The sequence below is a fragment of the Cebus imitator genome, unplaced genomic scaffold, assembly GCF_001604975.1.
Source record: "Cebus imitator isolate Cc_AM_T3 unplaced genomic scaffold, Cebus_imitator-1.0 Scaffold61, whole genome shotgun sequence".
In the NCBI taxonomy this organism is placed as follows: Eukaryota; Metazoa; Chordata; class Mammalia; order Primates; family Cebidae; genus Cebus; species Cebus imitator.
The window spans coordinates 1,882,181-1,897,010 of record NW_016107376.1 but is presented as its reverse complement, the minus strand read 5'-3'; the positions used below and the strand labels follow the sequence as shown (position 1 = coordinate 1,897,010).

General features: G+C 41.7%; 1 protein-coding gene across 10 annotated transcripts in view; it reads left to right on the top strand.

Annotated features, from left to right (window-relative positions):
• Positions 1-14,830, top strand: part of CACNB2 (calcium voltage-gated channel auxiliary subunit beta 2) — a 391,501-nt gene that overhangs the window by 252,552 nt on the left and 124,119 nt on the right. For 8 of the 10 annotated variants that reach the window (XM_017529759.2, XM_017529753.2, XM_017529751.2 and 5 more), the window contains one exon: positions 2,296-2,415. In XM_017529759.2, coding sequence (XP_017385248.1) covers positions 2,296-2,415 — 120 coding nt within the window. Of the gene's footprint in view, positions 1-940; positions 1,473-2,295; positions 2,416-14,830 lie in introns of those variants that run through there. The other 2 variants (XM_017529755.2, XM_017529757.2) reach the window with 2 other exon arrangements.

The window sequence follows — 14,830 nt, the reverse complement described above, 5'->3', positions numbered from 1 at the left end:
CTCAAGCAGTCCTCCCAGTTTGGCCTCCCAGAGTGCTAGGGTTACGGTCGTGAGTCACTGCATCCAGCCATGGTTCTTAAGTATTCTTAGGAACACTTTTTTTTTTTTTCCTTTTTATATGTACAAAATATTCTCCCAGCACACACAAACAAATGCAGTTTAGACTGCAGGGATAGAATTTTGTTTATGTTGAGAAAGCAAAGTGTATATTTCTTCCCAAGCAAACTTTAAAAATGTAATTTCATTAGTGCAGGAAATTAATAACGTTAGCATCTTTCCTTCTTCACCCTCCCTCACCTCATCAGCAAGCAGAGTCGGGATTCAATTATTCTGTGAATTTTAACTCCAACTAATAAATTAACCAAGCTTTGAAATTTCTTTGTAAGCATGGTTATAACAATTCACACTGCTGTTTATGCCAGTGGCTTTATTTCAAATGGTAGTTTCTCAGTTGGAGAAGCAGTTCGAAGTCATTTTGAGCTCCGTTAAACTCATTGCTTTATAGAGCTGTGATTACCTTCATGTCCTAATTAAATGGCCACGTCTCTCTCTCATCTTGTTTGGGAAGTCACAAGCAATAAAGAACTGATGAGCGTTATTTGATTTTTGTTATGCAGTATTGCATAGGATATTTGCTACCTGTGAATTGCCTTGTAGCATAGGACACTTTCTGGAGCAGGTAATAGAAAGGGATTATTAAAGGAAACGATCACATGTTTTGTTTTTGAGAGAAGGTTTTATCTGAAACAGACACAGACACACATACCACGAGCCCGGTTACTATAGAACCAAAGAGACCTTTCCAGCTGTTTACACTTCGGATGTAAAATGGCAATTTGACATAGACTAACAGTGTGATGTGAGCATCTGCGTAAAAAGGCGACATATGGAGCATGCCCAGTGTGGGAGTGCGTCCTTCTCCCTCCTCCTCCCCCTCCCCCCGAGATCTCCAAAGATAAGGCTTGAACTTTGCACTTGCAAATGTCACTGCATACGTTTTTGCACTAGTTTTTTTTTTTTTTTTCTTCTGTGATTCTTTTACAACTAATTTCCTTTAACAATTTGAGCGCAGGGAAGAGAATGTTTAGGATTATGAGATGCATTAAGTTTAGAACGAGTTGATGCCCGGCTTTGAATGCACTTGAAGTGTTCTTTATTTTTAAGGCAATATAAAGCATTGGAGTGTGTGTTTTCAGCCCCTCCTGGAATGGGAAAATAAGAATCTCCCTGGATGGGAGTCCTCTGGGGCAGGGAGTGAAAGCCCCAGAGGCAGAAAGGGACGGAGAAGAGGGGCTTGCCCAGAGCATGGATAGGAAAGGAGCTGGGGTTCTCCGGGGCTCAGCGCGCACTGAGAACCTGTGCCGGGGGCTGCAGCTGCGGACGATAAAGGCGCTGTCTGGCTCATGAAGGCCACCTGGATCAGGCTTCTGAAAAGAGCCAAGGGAGGAAGGCTGAAGAATTCTGATATCTGTGTAAGCGCAGGGGCTTTCGTTTGGGGGAGAGGTGGTTTTGTCTCTGCTTTTCTGTGGTTGCAGTGAGTGCAGGTAGAGAGGGTGGTTTGATTTGGTTAATCGGATCATGACTGCAAGAGAGGAAGCTAGGGAGATTGCTCTCGTTTCTTTGAGCTCCATTCCCTGCGTTGTGATTAATTGCCAGATGAGCTTTCCCGGGCAGGTGTATTCTGTAGACAGCTTTGATTACATCTAGGTAAAGGTATTTTAAAATGTGTTGCTGGAACATGGAGCAAAGTTAGCTGCTCGTGTCTTACAGTTTTGTCAGAGAAAATAGCAGGTGTATAAAAAGGTAAACAAGGATTCTTCAGATTCGAGTAGGAGTCATATCATGGTAGTGGCATTTTGGAGAGTTCAAGTTTATAACTTAGACTTTCTTTTATGTTTTTCTTAGGCTGAATGTGTTCCTAGTTTTAAATACCTGCTGTAGCATGTAGATTGCTCTTGGAGCTATCCTTGAACCCCATCATTGCCCTTCAGTTCTGCACTGCACCATCAAGCTGGCTTAATTCTAAAAGCAACTTGTTCTGGCTTCCAGGAAGGATAGTTTTTTTGGAACATAAAGCTCAGGAAGGAATGGCAACTCAGTAGACACAACTATTCTGTTGATTGTCTGCAAACCAGAACATGATTTTCTAGATAGGATGCTGCAAAATGAATTATTTTCTCCTCTTTTCAGGATCGCATAGCACAATCCGGGAAGGTAACTGCTGTGTCGATGAGACTTTTCCAGTGACAACATCATAGACTGAATCGACTTTGAAATGTCCATTTTCCTCTGCAGGGTTCGGCAGACTCCTACACTAGCCGTCCATCCGATTCCGATGTGTCCCTGGAGGAGGACCGGGAGGCAGTGCGCAGAGAAGCAGAGCGGCAGGCCCAGGCACAGCTGGAAAAGGCAAAGGTAAAATCATATCCTCTCTGCCAAGACCTTTCTTTGCAAGTTGTGCTGTGCCCTGGACAGACCACCTGTGGAAGTTTCTCCTAAAGCTTGCTTGGTCTATTAGAGCATTTCATTGTCTGGTTTTAGAAAGATACAGGAAATGGAGCATAATTTCTTCCCGTGGTAGAAAAAGGAAGTGAGGTGTGTAAGCGTGGCCTTCTATGTTGTTTTATCATCCAAGCAACTCGTTTATATGGGTAGATGGCTTATTTGGACACATACAAAAGGACCCCTGAATGTACAAAGAGGAAAAACTGCACCTGGTGTCAACACATGTTACTTCATTTCCCCATTAAACCATATCTCTGCTAAGAAAAAACAAAACCAAACAAAACTGACTTCAAGCTAATGTTTGTTTTCTTAGACTTGAACAGCTTTTCCCCTGAATTGTACTTCACAGGTGTTTTATATTATATCCTCTTGGTTTAAAAATGGATCACATTATGCTTTTCAAAAAGCAACAGAGGATTTTATTAATTTTTTATAAGTTTCTTCTCCTACAACATGCTCTTCTCCATCCCATCTTAATAAAATGTGTATATATAGAGAGGAGACTGCATAACAGCTATGAAATAGATAGTTACAGGATTTATCTCAGTCTGTGTTTCATTTCACTAATGGCAACGATCTGAATTCTTTTTCCCATGCTGTCATTTGAATAGTGGCTGTTTCTAAAGCACAGATCATTCAAGTTGAAGGTAGCTTGGTTTGTGGGGTACTCAGTTGCTTCCCAATGAACCTGTCTTAACATGGTTGTTGATTTTCCTTTGAAAAAATTGTTTTGAAAAAGGGCAAGTCCCTTGTTGATCATGCTAGAAATATCAGGATAGCATTTCTGCTGGCTGCTTCAGCTCAGAGATGAGTATAATCTTCGTGTGTTGCTATGGGAATTGTGGTGAGGAGATTCTGGTTTGAATGCATGGACGTCCCTTATGTAATACATTATTCATGACCTCTAGTGCGGCTGCCCTAGAAGTCTACTGAGGAACTGCCAGGAGACCTTGACTTCTAAAAAGCACTACTTTATATATCACAATGATGTTCTTACCTCAACTGGCAGGGAAATTTTCTCCAAGACTGACAGTCTTCTCTGAGAGGCAGTTCATAAATACCAGATACAGGGAGGGTTTTGTGATGGTGGAACCGGATGAAACTGGACATGGCCCGGTTGCCGTCAGCTAACCTGCTGTACCAATGTTAGCCACTTAAAACATTGTGAAGTTGAAATGAAATAAGGAAGAACATTAAATCATGAATGTATGTCTTGTAAAGTTAATCGCTACCAGTGAGCACTGTAGTTAATATAGGTTGCAGCTGAGAATCTGAATTCTATATTCTATATTTTGCATTGTGTGTAAAGTACAAAAAAACTACAATTTGTATTCCAAAAATAAGATTGTTCTATTTGTAGCTAATTTATTCATGTAAGTTTCATATACCAAAATTGAACAGTTTCTCGGGCTCATATCTGGTCCTGGTACAGCCCAGTATATTGTGGGTTTGGTTTTCAATTGTTATCTCATTGGGGCATTTTTGTTCATGACTGTGTGCTACGTCATGAGTTAAATGACATTGCTGTAAAGAACTTTTAAAAGATCTTTTAACCCAGCATGGATCAAAACGTTGCTCCTAAATCAAACCAGGGTCATGCTACTTGTCCTACAGCCTAAAAAGTTGGTAGTTACAACTGATGTCGAAGATAAAAGAAAGAGACTTTAAAAGGCAAAATAATTGAAAAACTATTTCCTGTGTTTAATGAAAGATAGTTTATTTAATGGGGGAGATGGAAATGGTTAATGGGTACCAAAAAAATAGAAAGAATAAAACCTATTTGATAGGACACTAGGGTGACTATAATCAGTAATAACTTAATTGTATATTTTTAATAACTTAAGTAATTGGACTATTTGTAACTCACAGGATAAAGCTTGAGAGGATGGATACCCCATTCTCCATGACATGCTTATTTCATATTGCATGCCTGTATCAAATCATCTCATACGTACCCACAAAAAAATTTTTTAAATAGTTTATAGTTTTTTCTTTAAAATTAGGTCAATGTCTTAAACCTTTGATGTATTCAAATGAGATACACTTGGCTAAGTGAGAACTTGATTATGTCTCAAAAGAAGATAGAAAGATGAGTATTGAATTTTCCTTTATATTAAAATCATGGTTTTGTTTATTAATCCCAATATCCTTGAAGAAATCATGCAAAACAGGGACTATAGAGGCCTAGTTCCCTGTATACATTTTTCCTTTTATCTATAAAAATAACCAAATTCCTTGCCAGGATGTCATCATGCCTTTATGAAACCTATTTCAAAATGAAGCCTTAAAGTTGAAAAACATAACAATTCATCCTGTTTAACTTTTCACAGCCATTTTAGAAGAATCAGACATTTTCTACATTTACTTTGTAGCCATCATAGCGTCCCTTAAACAGAAGGACTTTACAAGTCAGTGCTTTTACTCACCTTCCAGATCACATGTAATAAATAAGTCTGTGCAAATGATCTTAGCAGTGCTTTTAGATCCTGGTCCTGTATAAATACAAACACGTTATCCACTAATCACCTTAATAATAGCTCTAAGAAATAATGTGATTAGCAAGAAGTGAGTCTAGAGATACTGCCTTTTAAAATCCAAGTGACCTACAAAACGCTGTATAACAGGGTACTCCGTGCTGTCAATAAACCTAATATTCTCCACTCTCTATTTGTTAACGCTTCTCTTAATGGCTCAGCTCTGCAGTGAACAGATTCTGTGTTCATTTTGAGGCCAATAAATACCAACTGACTGTTTTTTAACTTGCTGTTTTCTGGTTCCAAATGTGTGTTTTGAGATTGTGCCGTTGTGGCATACTTTGCAAATCCTGGTCATTTCCATTCGTGCTATCTGATATTACCTTAATGACAAGTAATATATGAATCTAATTTATTCCCACATAGATCTTCTCTTTGAAAACAACTTTACTGAGATATAATTCACCCATTGAAAGTGTGTAATTCAATGGTTTTTAGTTTGTTTAGAGGTGTACATCCATCACTATAATCAGTTTTAGAACATTCTCATTGCCCCATAAAGAAATTCCAAGCCTGTTAGCAGTAACTCTCATTCTCCTCGACCACCCCCCTGCCCACAGGCCTAGGGAACCACTGTTCAACTTTTGTTCCTACAAATTTGTCTGTTCTGGATATTTTATAGAAATGGAATCATACAATAGGCTGGCTTTTGTGACTGGCTACTTTTGGACATTTGGGTTGTTTCCACCATTGAGGTATGGTGCATAATGCTGGTATGAACATTCCTGTACAGGTTTTTGTGTGGGCGTATATTTTCATTTCACATCTGTATGTATTTTGGAGTGAAATTGCTGGCTCATATGATCATCTCTCTTTAATTAAAATAATAATTTTCTTCTTTTGTCCTTTGATCCTCAAAAATGATGCCTTCTGCCCTATATGCAGAGACTCTGAGTTGGGAAATCTGGATGTACAAGGAATTGAAGCAGAGATAAGACAGACTCAGCTGGGCCTGGTGGCTCATGCCTATAATCCCAGCACTTTGGGACGACAAAGTGGGTGAATCACCTGAGGTCAGGAGTTTGAGACCAGCTTGGGCAATATGGTGAAACCCCATATTTACTAAAAATATAAAAATTATCCTGATGTGATGGCATGTGCCTGTAATCCCAACTACTTGGGAGGCGGAGGCAGGAGTATTGCTTGACCCTGGGAGGCAGAGGTTGCAGTGAGCTGAGATCTCTTGCTCTTACCTAGGCAACAGAGCAAGACTCTGTCTCAAGAAAAAAAAAAAAAAAAAAAGATGGACTCAATGTGATCTTCTTAGCCAATGGAATAACGTTCAATCTGGAGTCCATTGTTCTTTTATCACTGAGTATCTCCTATGTTAAAGAAAACGTTTTTGGCGCAGTTGGTGGGTGGGAGAGACTGCAAGGCCAAAGCCACAAAGAAGAAATGGACAAGTCTCTTGCCTGCAAGAAGCTTCCACTGTTTGTTTCAGTTAATAAAAGGTGGATCTCTTGTGGAGAAAGGAGATATAGAGAGGTCTGTGAGCACCCACGTTTAGGCTGCATCCTACTGGCAGAAACAGAAAATCCTTCTTGGAGGAGGTGGTGGCTTAAAAGTAGACCTTACAGCAGGTGTTCATGGCCTTTTAGGAATCAGGCTACACAGCAAGAGATGAACAGCAGCACCAGATAGGAAGAATCATCTGTATTTACAGCCACACCCACTGCTCACGTGACCACCTGAGCTCCGCCTCCTGTCAGATCAGTGGCAGCATTAGATTCTCACAGGAGCGCCAACACTTTTGTGAACTGCGCATGCGAGGGATCAAGGTTGCAGCCTCCTTATGAGAGTCTAATGCCTTATGATCTGTCACTGTTTCCCATCGCCCCCAAATGGGACCATCTAGTTGCAGGAAAACAAGCTCAGGGCCCCCACTGATTCTACATGATTGATGGTAAGTTGTATAATTGTTTCATTATATATTACGAATATGTATAACGGTCAGGGTAAGTAAAGGCTCCCCAGGAAGAAAACATAGAATCTTCCAGAGAAAGCTTAGTTTGTAAGATCTTACCGGCCTGAAAATGTCTTTATTCTACCTTCACATTTAATTAACAGCTTGGCTGGGTATAGTATTCAAGAATGAAAAACGTTTTTCTTCAGATTTGTGAAGGTCTTATTTCATGGTCTTCTGAAGTCCAGCCCTGCCGTTCTGTTTGTTTGTTTGTTTGTTTGTTTGTTCTGAGACAGCGTCTCCCTCTGTCGCCCAGGCTGGAGTGCAGTGGCACCACCTCAGCTCAGTGCAACTCCACTTCCTGGGTTCAAGCGATTCTCGCTCCTCAGCTTCCTGAGTAGCTGGGACTCCAGGCACGCACCACCACACCCAGCTAATTTTTGTATTTTTAGTAGAGACGGGGTTTCTCCATGTTTTCCAGGCTGGTCTCAAATTCCTGGCCTCAAGTGATCTACTCGCCTCAGCCTCCCAAAGTGCTAGGGTTACAGATGTGACTCACCATGACTGGCCCATTCTGTCTTTAAGTGTGATTTTTGGTTTTTAACATTGTCTAATATTTTGAGAACTGTTCTTCCTTTGGTATTTTGGCATTTTGACGTGACATGCCTTCGTGTGTGCCTTTTTGTTAACTGTGCTTGGCTTCTCATACTTTCATTGTGAAGGGCTGATCAGTTCAGTGCTGGAAATTTTTTTTTTTTTTGGAATAATTTCTCCCTCTATATTTTCCTCTCTTTTCTTGGCTCTCTGGCTTGTAATATAGTTGATTTGAGCCTCTTTGTAATCATTTTTCTCATTCTTTCTCTATCTTTTTGTTGTACCTGAATTTTTCTCAACTGCTATCTGCTAAAATCATACTTGTCAAAATATCTAATTTCCAAGAGCTTTCTTCTCTGCATTTACAGCTTCCTGTTTTTATTCCACAGCCATAATATTTTCTCTTTTATCTCTTAAGATACTAATTTTTTGAGTTTCCTGTACTGTCACTGTTTTTTAAGCTTTTTAAATATTTGATGTTACTTTTACATAATGGAGACTTTCTTCACATGTTTGATTTTTAATGACTATATTTATTATTTCCTTACTATATCTGAAGTGAAAATAAATCGTAAGAAACTGCAAAAGCATGCAACTTCATGAAGATCATGAAGCAGTGGAAGCACCTCGTGGAAGGTGAAAACTAGGGCTGAGCGCGGTGGCTCACGCCTGTAATCCCAGCACTTTGGGAGGCCAAGGCAGGTGGATCATGAGGTCAGGAGTTCAAGACCAGCCTGACTAACATGCTGAAACCCTGTTTCTACTAAAAATACAAAAATTATCCAGATGTGGTGGCACGTGCCTGTAATCCCAGCTACTTGGGAGGCTGAGGCAGGAGAATTACTTTAAGCCAGGAGCTGGAGGTTGCAGTGAGACGAGATTGCACTTCTGCACTCCAGCCTGGGCCACAGAGCAAGACACCTTCTCAAAAAAACAAAACAAAGCAAAACAAAAAAACTGGGTTGTCCTGTAGGAAGTGCAAGGACTACCTACACAGAGATCATCAGTGGTAAAATTATTGACAGGATCTGCCATTTTGAATTTTACACCAATGGGAACTTTTAAAATGAACTTAAGGAAACATTCACTAAACCTGACTTTTTTTTTTTTTCTTTTTTTTTGAGATGGGCTCTTGCTGTGTCACCCAGGCTGGAGTGCAGTGGTGCAGTCTCAGCTCACTGCATCCTCTACCTCCTGGTGCGTATTGCTGCACTGGGCTAATTTTTGTATTTTTAGTAGACAGGATTTCACTGTGTTGGCCAGGCTGGTCTCAAACTCCTGAACTCAAGTGATCTGCCACCTTGGCCTCCTGAAGTGCTGGGATTACAGGCATGAGCCACCGTGCCTAGTCATACCCCCAACTTCTTAGCTAGGGAGTATAGGTGAGAAGCCATGAGAAGATGTTGAAAATCTCTTAAAAGCACATCGATTTACAAAACACAAGGCTAAAACCAAGATGCTCGGGCAGTGCTGAAATGTGCTCTTGGGAGGAAATTCCAGTTGCATGATGTTTGAAAACGTTCTTTTTCCTGCTGGATCACATGCCATCAGATAGAGAAGGCCAAGTCTACAAGGTTCTTTAGGGATGAGATTATGGACTCATTTTTTCCTTCAAGGGAGGAGCATTTTCTCTTCAGTACTAGTTTTCTTCAGGTTTGTTTATTATTACTTTTTTGAGACAAGGTCTCATTCTGTTCCCCAGGCTGGGGTTGAAGTGGCACAATCATTGCTCAATGCATCCTCAAGCTCCTAGGCTCAAGCAATTCTCCCACCTCAGCCTCCAGAAGATCTTGGACCATAGGCATGCACCACCATGCTTTGCTAACATTTAAAAAAAAGAAAATGTGTGTAATCCCAGCACTTTGGGAGACGGAGGCAGGTGCATCACCTGAGGTCAGGAGTTCAAGACCAGCCTGGCCAACATGGTGAAATCCCGTCTCTACTAAAAATACAAAGAAATTAGCTGGGCATGGTGGTGGCCACCTGTAATCCCAGCTACCCTGGAGGCTGAGGCAGGAGAATCACTTGAACCCAGGATGTGGAGGTTGCAGTGAGCCAAGGTCACATCATTGCACTCCAGCCTGGGCAACAAGAGTGAAACTCTTTCTCCAGAAAAAAAAAAAAATTGTAGACACAGGGTCTCCTTATGTTGCCCAGACTGGTCTTGAGCTCCTGGGCTCAATCAGTTCTCCTGCCTTGACCTCCCAAAGTTCTGGGATTGCAGATGTGAGCCACTGTGCCCCAGAGTTTATTCAGTTTTGTCCTGTCAGATTTCTCTACTTCCAACAAGTCTGGCTTATTATTTATCTTGACTAAAAGACAGCCAGAAGGCTGGAAGTTACATGAAAGTCCGTCTGCTGGGCTGACACTGTAGCTGACTCCGGACAAGGTTCAAAGGTTTAATTTTTGATCATCTATTCATAATTGAGAGGAAGACATTGTAAAGCTGATTGGAAGCACTAAGTGCAGTGGCAAAGCTTCTTAATGGGTTGTCTTTTATAGGATCATTGGGGAGGGCCCAAAGAACTGCTGGGAGGGGGCAGCATTTTCTTTTAATCTTGCCAGTGCCCCAGAGAGGACACCTTCAGCCTCCTGTCTAGCTATATCGGACTGGCCATAGGTTTCTGGCAGCTATCCAGGAAAAGGCAGCTAGAGTTTCATCACGTAGGATGGAGATCTTAAAATTATGTATTCCTCCTTTGTTCAGTATGTCACTTGGCTTTACTGTCAGCTGTGACTCTGATTGTCTGAAATCTCTTGGTCATCCTCTCCAGAGAATAAACCTTTGGTCTTCTATAAGTGAGGGGAGAGAGAACGTGGATTCTTATAAGTTCAGTGCTCAGTCAGTGCTGTGTTCAGCCCCAGCCATACCTCTTCCTTCAGAGGTGCCTGGTACCTCCAGTTCCTCCCCCTTGCCAGGGTCCTGTGGCTGCGATTGGCTTTCTACTCCTTAGCGCTCTCTCCAGCCTGCCTCTCACAGGTACTCTCATTCTAGCACTTTCCACTCTGCTTGTTAATTACTGTTTGTTCATTACATTCTATATTCTGTGTTTCCATCTACTCTCATCTTGTGTCCTGCTCTTTGTATCTATGGGTTTATACTTTTTTTTCTGAAAACCTATTTTCAGGAGGAAGCATTCGTTCAGTTGACCACAGTTCTTAATAAACATACTGCAAAAAAGAAAATCTATGTCTCATCTGGCCTTAGTTAATAAATGCCTTACAGATTAAGAGAATTCCCCTTACTAGCCTTTCAAGAACAAAGAAGAAACATGAATGTCTTTATGTCCCATCAGCCTGAAGATAGTTTTTTCATTTCAAAACATATTAAACATGTGTTTAAAATATGTCTTATTGAGAACATTATGTGGGAGATAGGAGAGAAATATACACGTATGTCTGTAATACGGATGTTCTTAAACCTACAAGATTGACTATTGGAGAATCCAGGGAATATGTAGCAGGCGTGAAACCAGAGGGCTACTCACAGAAAAAAAAAAAAATGTGTTTAACTGGAAAAAGATAAAAATCTAGCAGTAATATCTTATGGAAAGCACAAGCACAAAATATGCCACACATTCTTAGAAAAATATTTCAGACTGAAATTATTTTCACAATGTACATTTTCATCCTTCTTGCATTAAAAAAACTGTCAGCTCTGGTCGGGCTGGGCGCAGTGACTCCCACCTGTAATCCCAGCACTTTGGGAGGCCGAGTCAGGCAGATAATGAGGTCAACAGATCGAGGCCATCCTGACCAACATGGTGAAACCCTGTCTCTGCTAAAAATACAAAAATTAGCTGGGCATGGTGGCACACACCTGTAGTCCCAGCTACTCGGGAGGCTGAGGCAGGAGAATCATTTGAACCCAGGAGGCAGAGGCTGGAGTGAGCCAAGAGTGCCCCACTGCACTCTAGCCGGTGACAGAGCAAGACTCCATCTCAAAAATAAAAATAAAAAATAAAAAATCGTCAGCTCTTTGCTTATAGCAGTTACCTTTAAACAGAGTTAGAAAACTGGTTGAATATGTCTAATTTCTAGCAGCATGAGTTTGTTTATTATTCAAATATACACTAGCTTAGATTGCATTTTTCTACCTGTAATAAATAAAAGGTGTGTAGGAGCCCTCTGGACCTGTGTGAGGCTTCTCAGTTGACACATACTTATGACTGGGTAGGTACAGTCACATACGTTGGTACTGTTATTCTTCTACCCACCTCAAATGTTGATGATAATAATGACAACAGTAATCACATTTAATGCCCAGTCACTGCTCATTATAGACAGTTTGAAAGATATAAAAGGAAAAGGCAAAACTTTCTGTCTTTGAGCATTTTTTGGTTTTGAGATGGAATCTCGCTCTGTTGCACAGGCTGGAGGGCAGTAGTGCCATCTTGGCTTACTGCAACCTCTGCCTCCTGGGTTCAGGCAATTCACCTGCCTCAACCCTCCAGAGTAGCTGGGATTACTACCACCATCCCCAACTAATTTTTGTATTTTAAGTACAGATGGGGTTTTATCGTGTAGGCCAGGCTGTTCTCAGACTCTTGACGTCAAGTAGTCTGACTGCCTTGGCCTCCCACAGTGCTGGGAGTATAGGTGTAAGCCACCACACCTGGCCTCTTTGAGCATTTTGAAATACATGTGAGCAGTCATGATTGTACAGTACATACAGCATTGATGACTACGCTATTAGCAGAATTCTTACCCTCAAAGTTCTTGCTGCGTAATAAACATCTCAGCCTAGTGGCGTTAAGTCACCATTTTACTTAGGTTACAGGTCTCTGCCACACGTCTTTGGTCAGCTGTCCAGTTAGTTGGTGACCAGGAGGCTGGTAGCTGTCAGCATGGGTATCCGGTTCTCCTCCATATGGTCGTTCTTCCTCCAGCAGGCTGGCTAGGGCTCATCCGCATGCTGGTCTCAGGGTTACCTCATGAGAGAATAAGCTCCAAGGGAATGATCATCACATCTCTACTTGTGTCATGTTTGCTAATGTCCCATTGGCCAAAGCAAGTCACAGGGCTAAGCCTGGAGTCAAATGGGAATTACCAAGGGTGTGGATTCAGGTGGTAAATATCGCAACCACTTCCCGCAAGCAATCTGCCACATTTATCTTTTTTACCCCTTGGAAGAAGAAATGTCTCCATGCCTTGTGAAATGAACAGCTCTGTCCTCCCTCGTGTCCTGTTTTTCACCCTTCTTTCTACTGCCAACCTTATCCTCCCAGGCTTTATTCTCCTGCTTCAGTTTCTTCCCTCCTTACTCTTTAACACTGTGAAACTGATTTCTCTTTCCATCTCTTTACTGATGGTCTCTAGTGACTTTCTAATCACAAAACCACTGACCTTTTATGAAACCTTCCCTTGACATCTCTGCAAACCTCGATTTGTTTTTCTTCTCTGGTAAGTCACTTCTGTCTTGCAGGTGCTGGCTACACACACAGTCTGCTTCTATTACCACTCCTGTGGTTCCTGTGCAGTCCCTTCTGTTTGTGCTTTTAGTTCCCTTGCCTGAAATGTGGAAGTCCAAGCAAATGTTCAGGCCGTGGTCTCCTGATGTTTGTTCCTCCAGGCACATCATTGGTTTCCCAACTGAGCTCTCTAGAGCCCCCAAGAGATCCATGGATTCCTCTGGAGTCACTGCAGAGGCTTAGGGATGCCCATCAGTTGTGGTCTGTACATTCTACCCAGGATTCAGCAAGAACACTGCTATCTTCACTTATTTTATTTCATTTTAGTTATTTGTTTTTTGAGATGGAGTTTCGCTCTTGTTGCCCAGGCTGGAGTGCAGTGGCACCATCTCGGCTCACTGCAACCTCCGCCTCCTAGGTTCAAGCTATTCTACCTCGGCTTCCCAAGTAGCTGGGATTACAGGCATGTGCCACTGTGCTGAGATAATTTTTTATATTTTTAGTAGAGATGGGGTTTCACCCTGTTGGCCAGGCTGGCCTTGAACTCCTGACCTCACATGAGCCACTGCACCCAGCCACACATATTTTATATATTGGGACCTTTATATTCATTTGAATGGAGAGTTTCACCATCACAGCTAGCATTAAACCACTTCTCTCTACCTTTCTACTCTCTCATCCTTCTCCAGACTTCAGCTGTCACTTGTAGTTGGTGCCTCTGGTCTTCGCCTGTCTCCCTAGTGCTTGCATCTCTGTCAGTTCTGCCACCCACTTAAAATCCAGTTCCCCATCTTTTCCTTTAAACCCTTTCTTCTCTGCATTTTTCCATATCCATCCACATTACTCCCATCCTTCCCAACCTGAAACCTTTGTCCAGGGGTCAGCAGATCTTTTCCTGTAAATTATCAGAAGGGAAATATTTTAGGGGCGTGGGTCATGCAGTCTCTATTGCAATTACTCAGAAACGTGAATTCGGATTCCATCTCCCAAGTTGCTAGAATTACAGGTGTGCACCACCACACCCCACGAATTTTTGTATTTTTAGCAGAGATAGGGTTTCACTAGGTCAGCCAGGCTGCTGTCAGACTATAGGCTTCTGGCTATTTCAAAACTGTAAATGGATTGGGGAAGGATTATTATAAACTTTGCAGCTCATGCTTATTTTTTTAAATCTTAGAGCACTATAACTGAATATCTTTGTTGTATCATTGTAAACACAGCTATAAATACACAATTCTTCCCTCCCTTTTTTTCCACCAGATAGGAACAGGGAATGACATGAAGACTTTTATGCAGAGCCTGAAACAGTCAACCCTCTCTGTTCTTAGAGTTTTTGCCCCATCAATGGCCAAATAAAAGATGTTGAAAACTAGAGGGGAAAAGAAGTAGAATTTATTTAATTAGCAAACATTTGATGAGTGGTATGATGTTGTCAAGCTAGGAGTTCAAGGAGGGAAATCGAAGGTGTGTTAGATGTGGTTTCTCCCTCAAGAGGCTTATGGTCTAATGTGTATCACTGGCTGGGTATGGTGACTCATGCCTGTAATGCCAGCACTTTGGAGGACTAAGCCATGCAGATCACCTGAGGTCAGGAGTTCGAGACCAGCCTGACCAATATGGAGAAAGCCTGTCTCTACTAAAAATACAAAAGTTGCTTGGCATGGTGGTGCATTCCTGTAATCTCAGCTACTGGGGATGCTGAGGCAGGAGAATTGCTTGGGCCCGGGAGGCAGGCGTTGTGGTGAGCCAAGATCATGCCATTGGATTACAGTCTGGGCAACAAAAGCGTAATTCCATCTCAAAAAAAAAAGTGTGCATCACTGAGTAATGTGGTAGCTATTAGACTTAAAGCATTGTAGGCTTGGCATGGTGGCTTGTGCCTG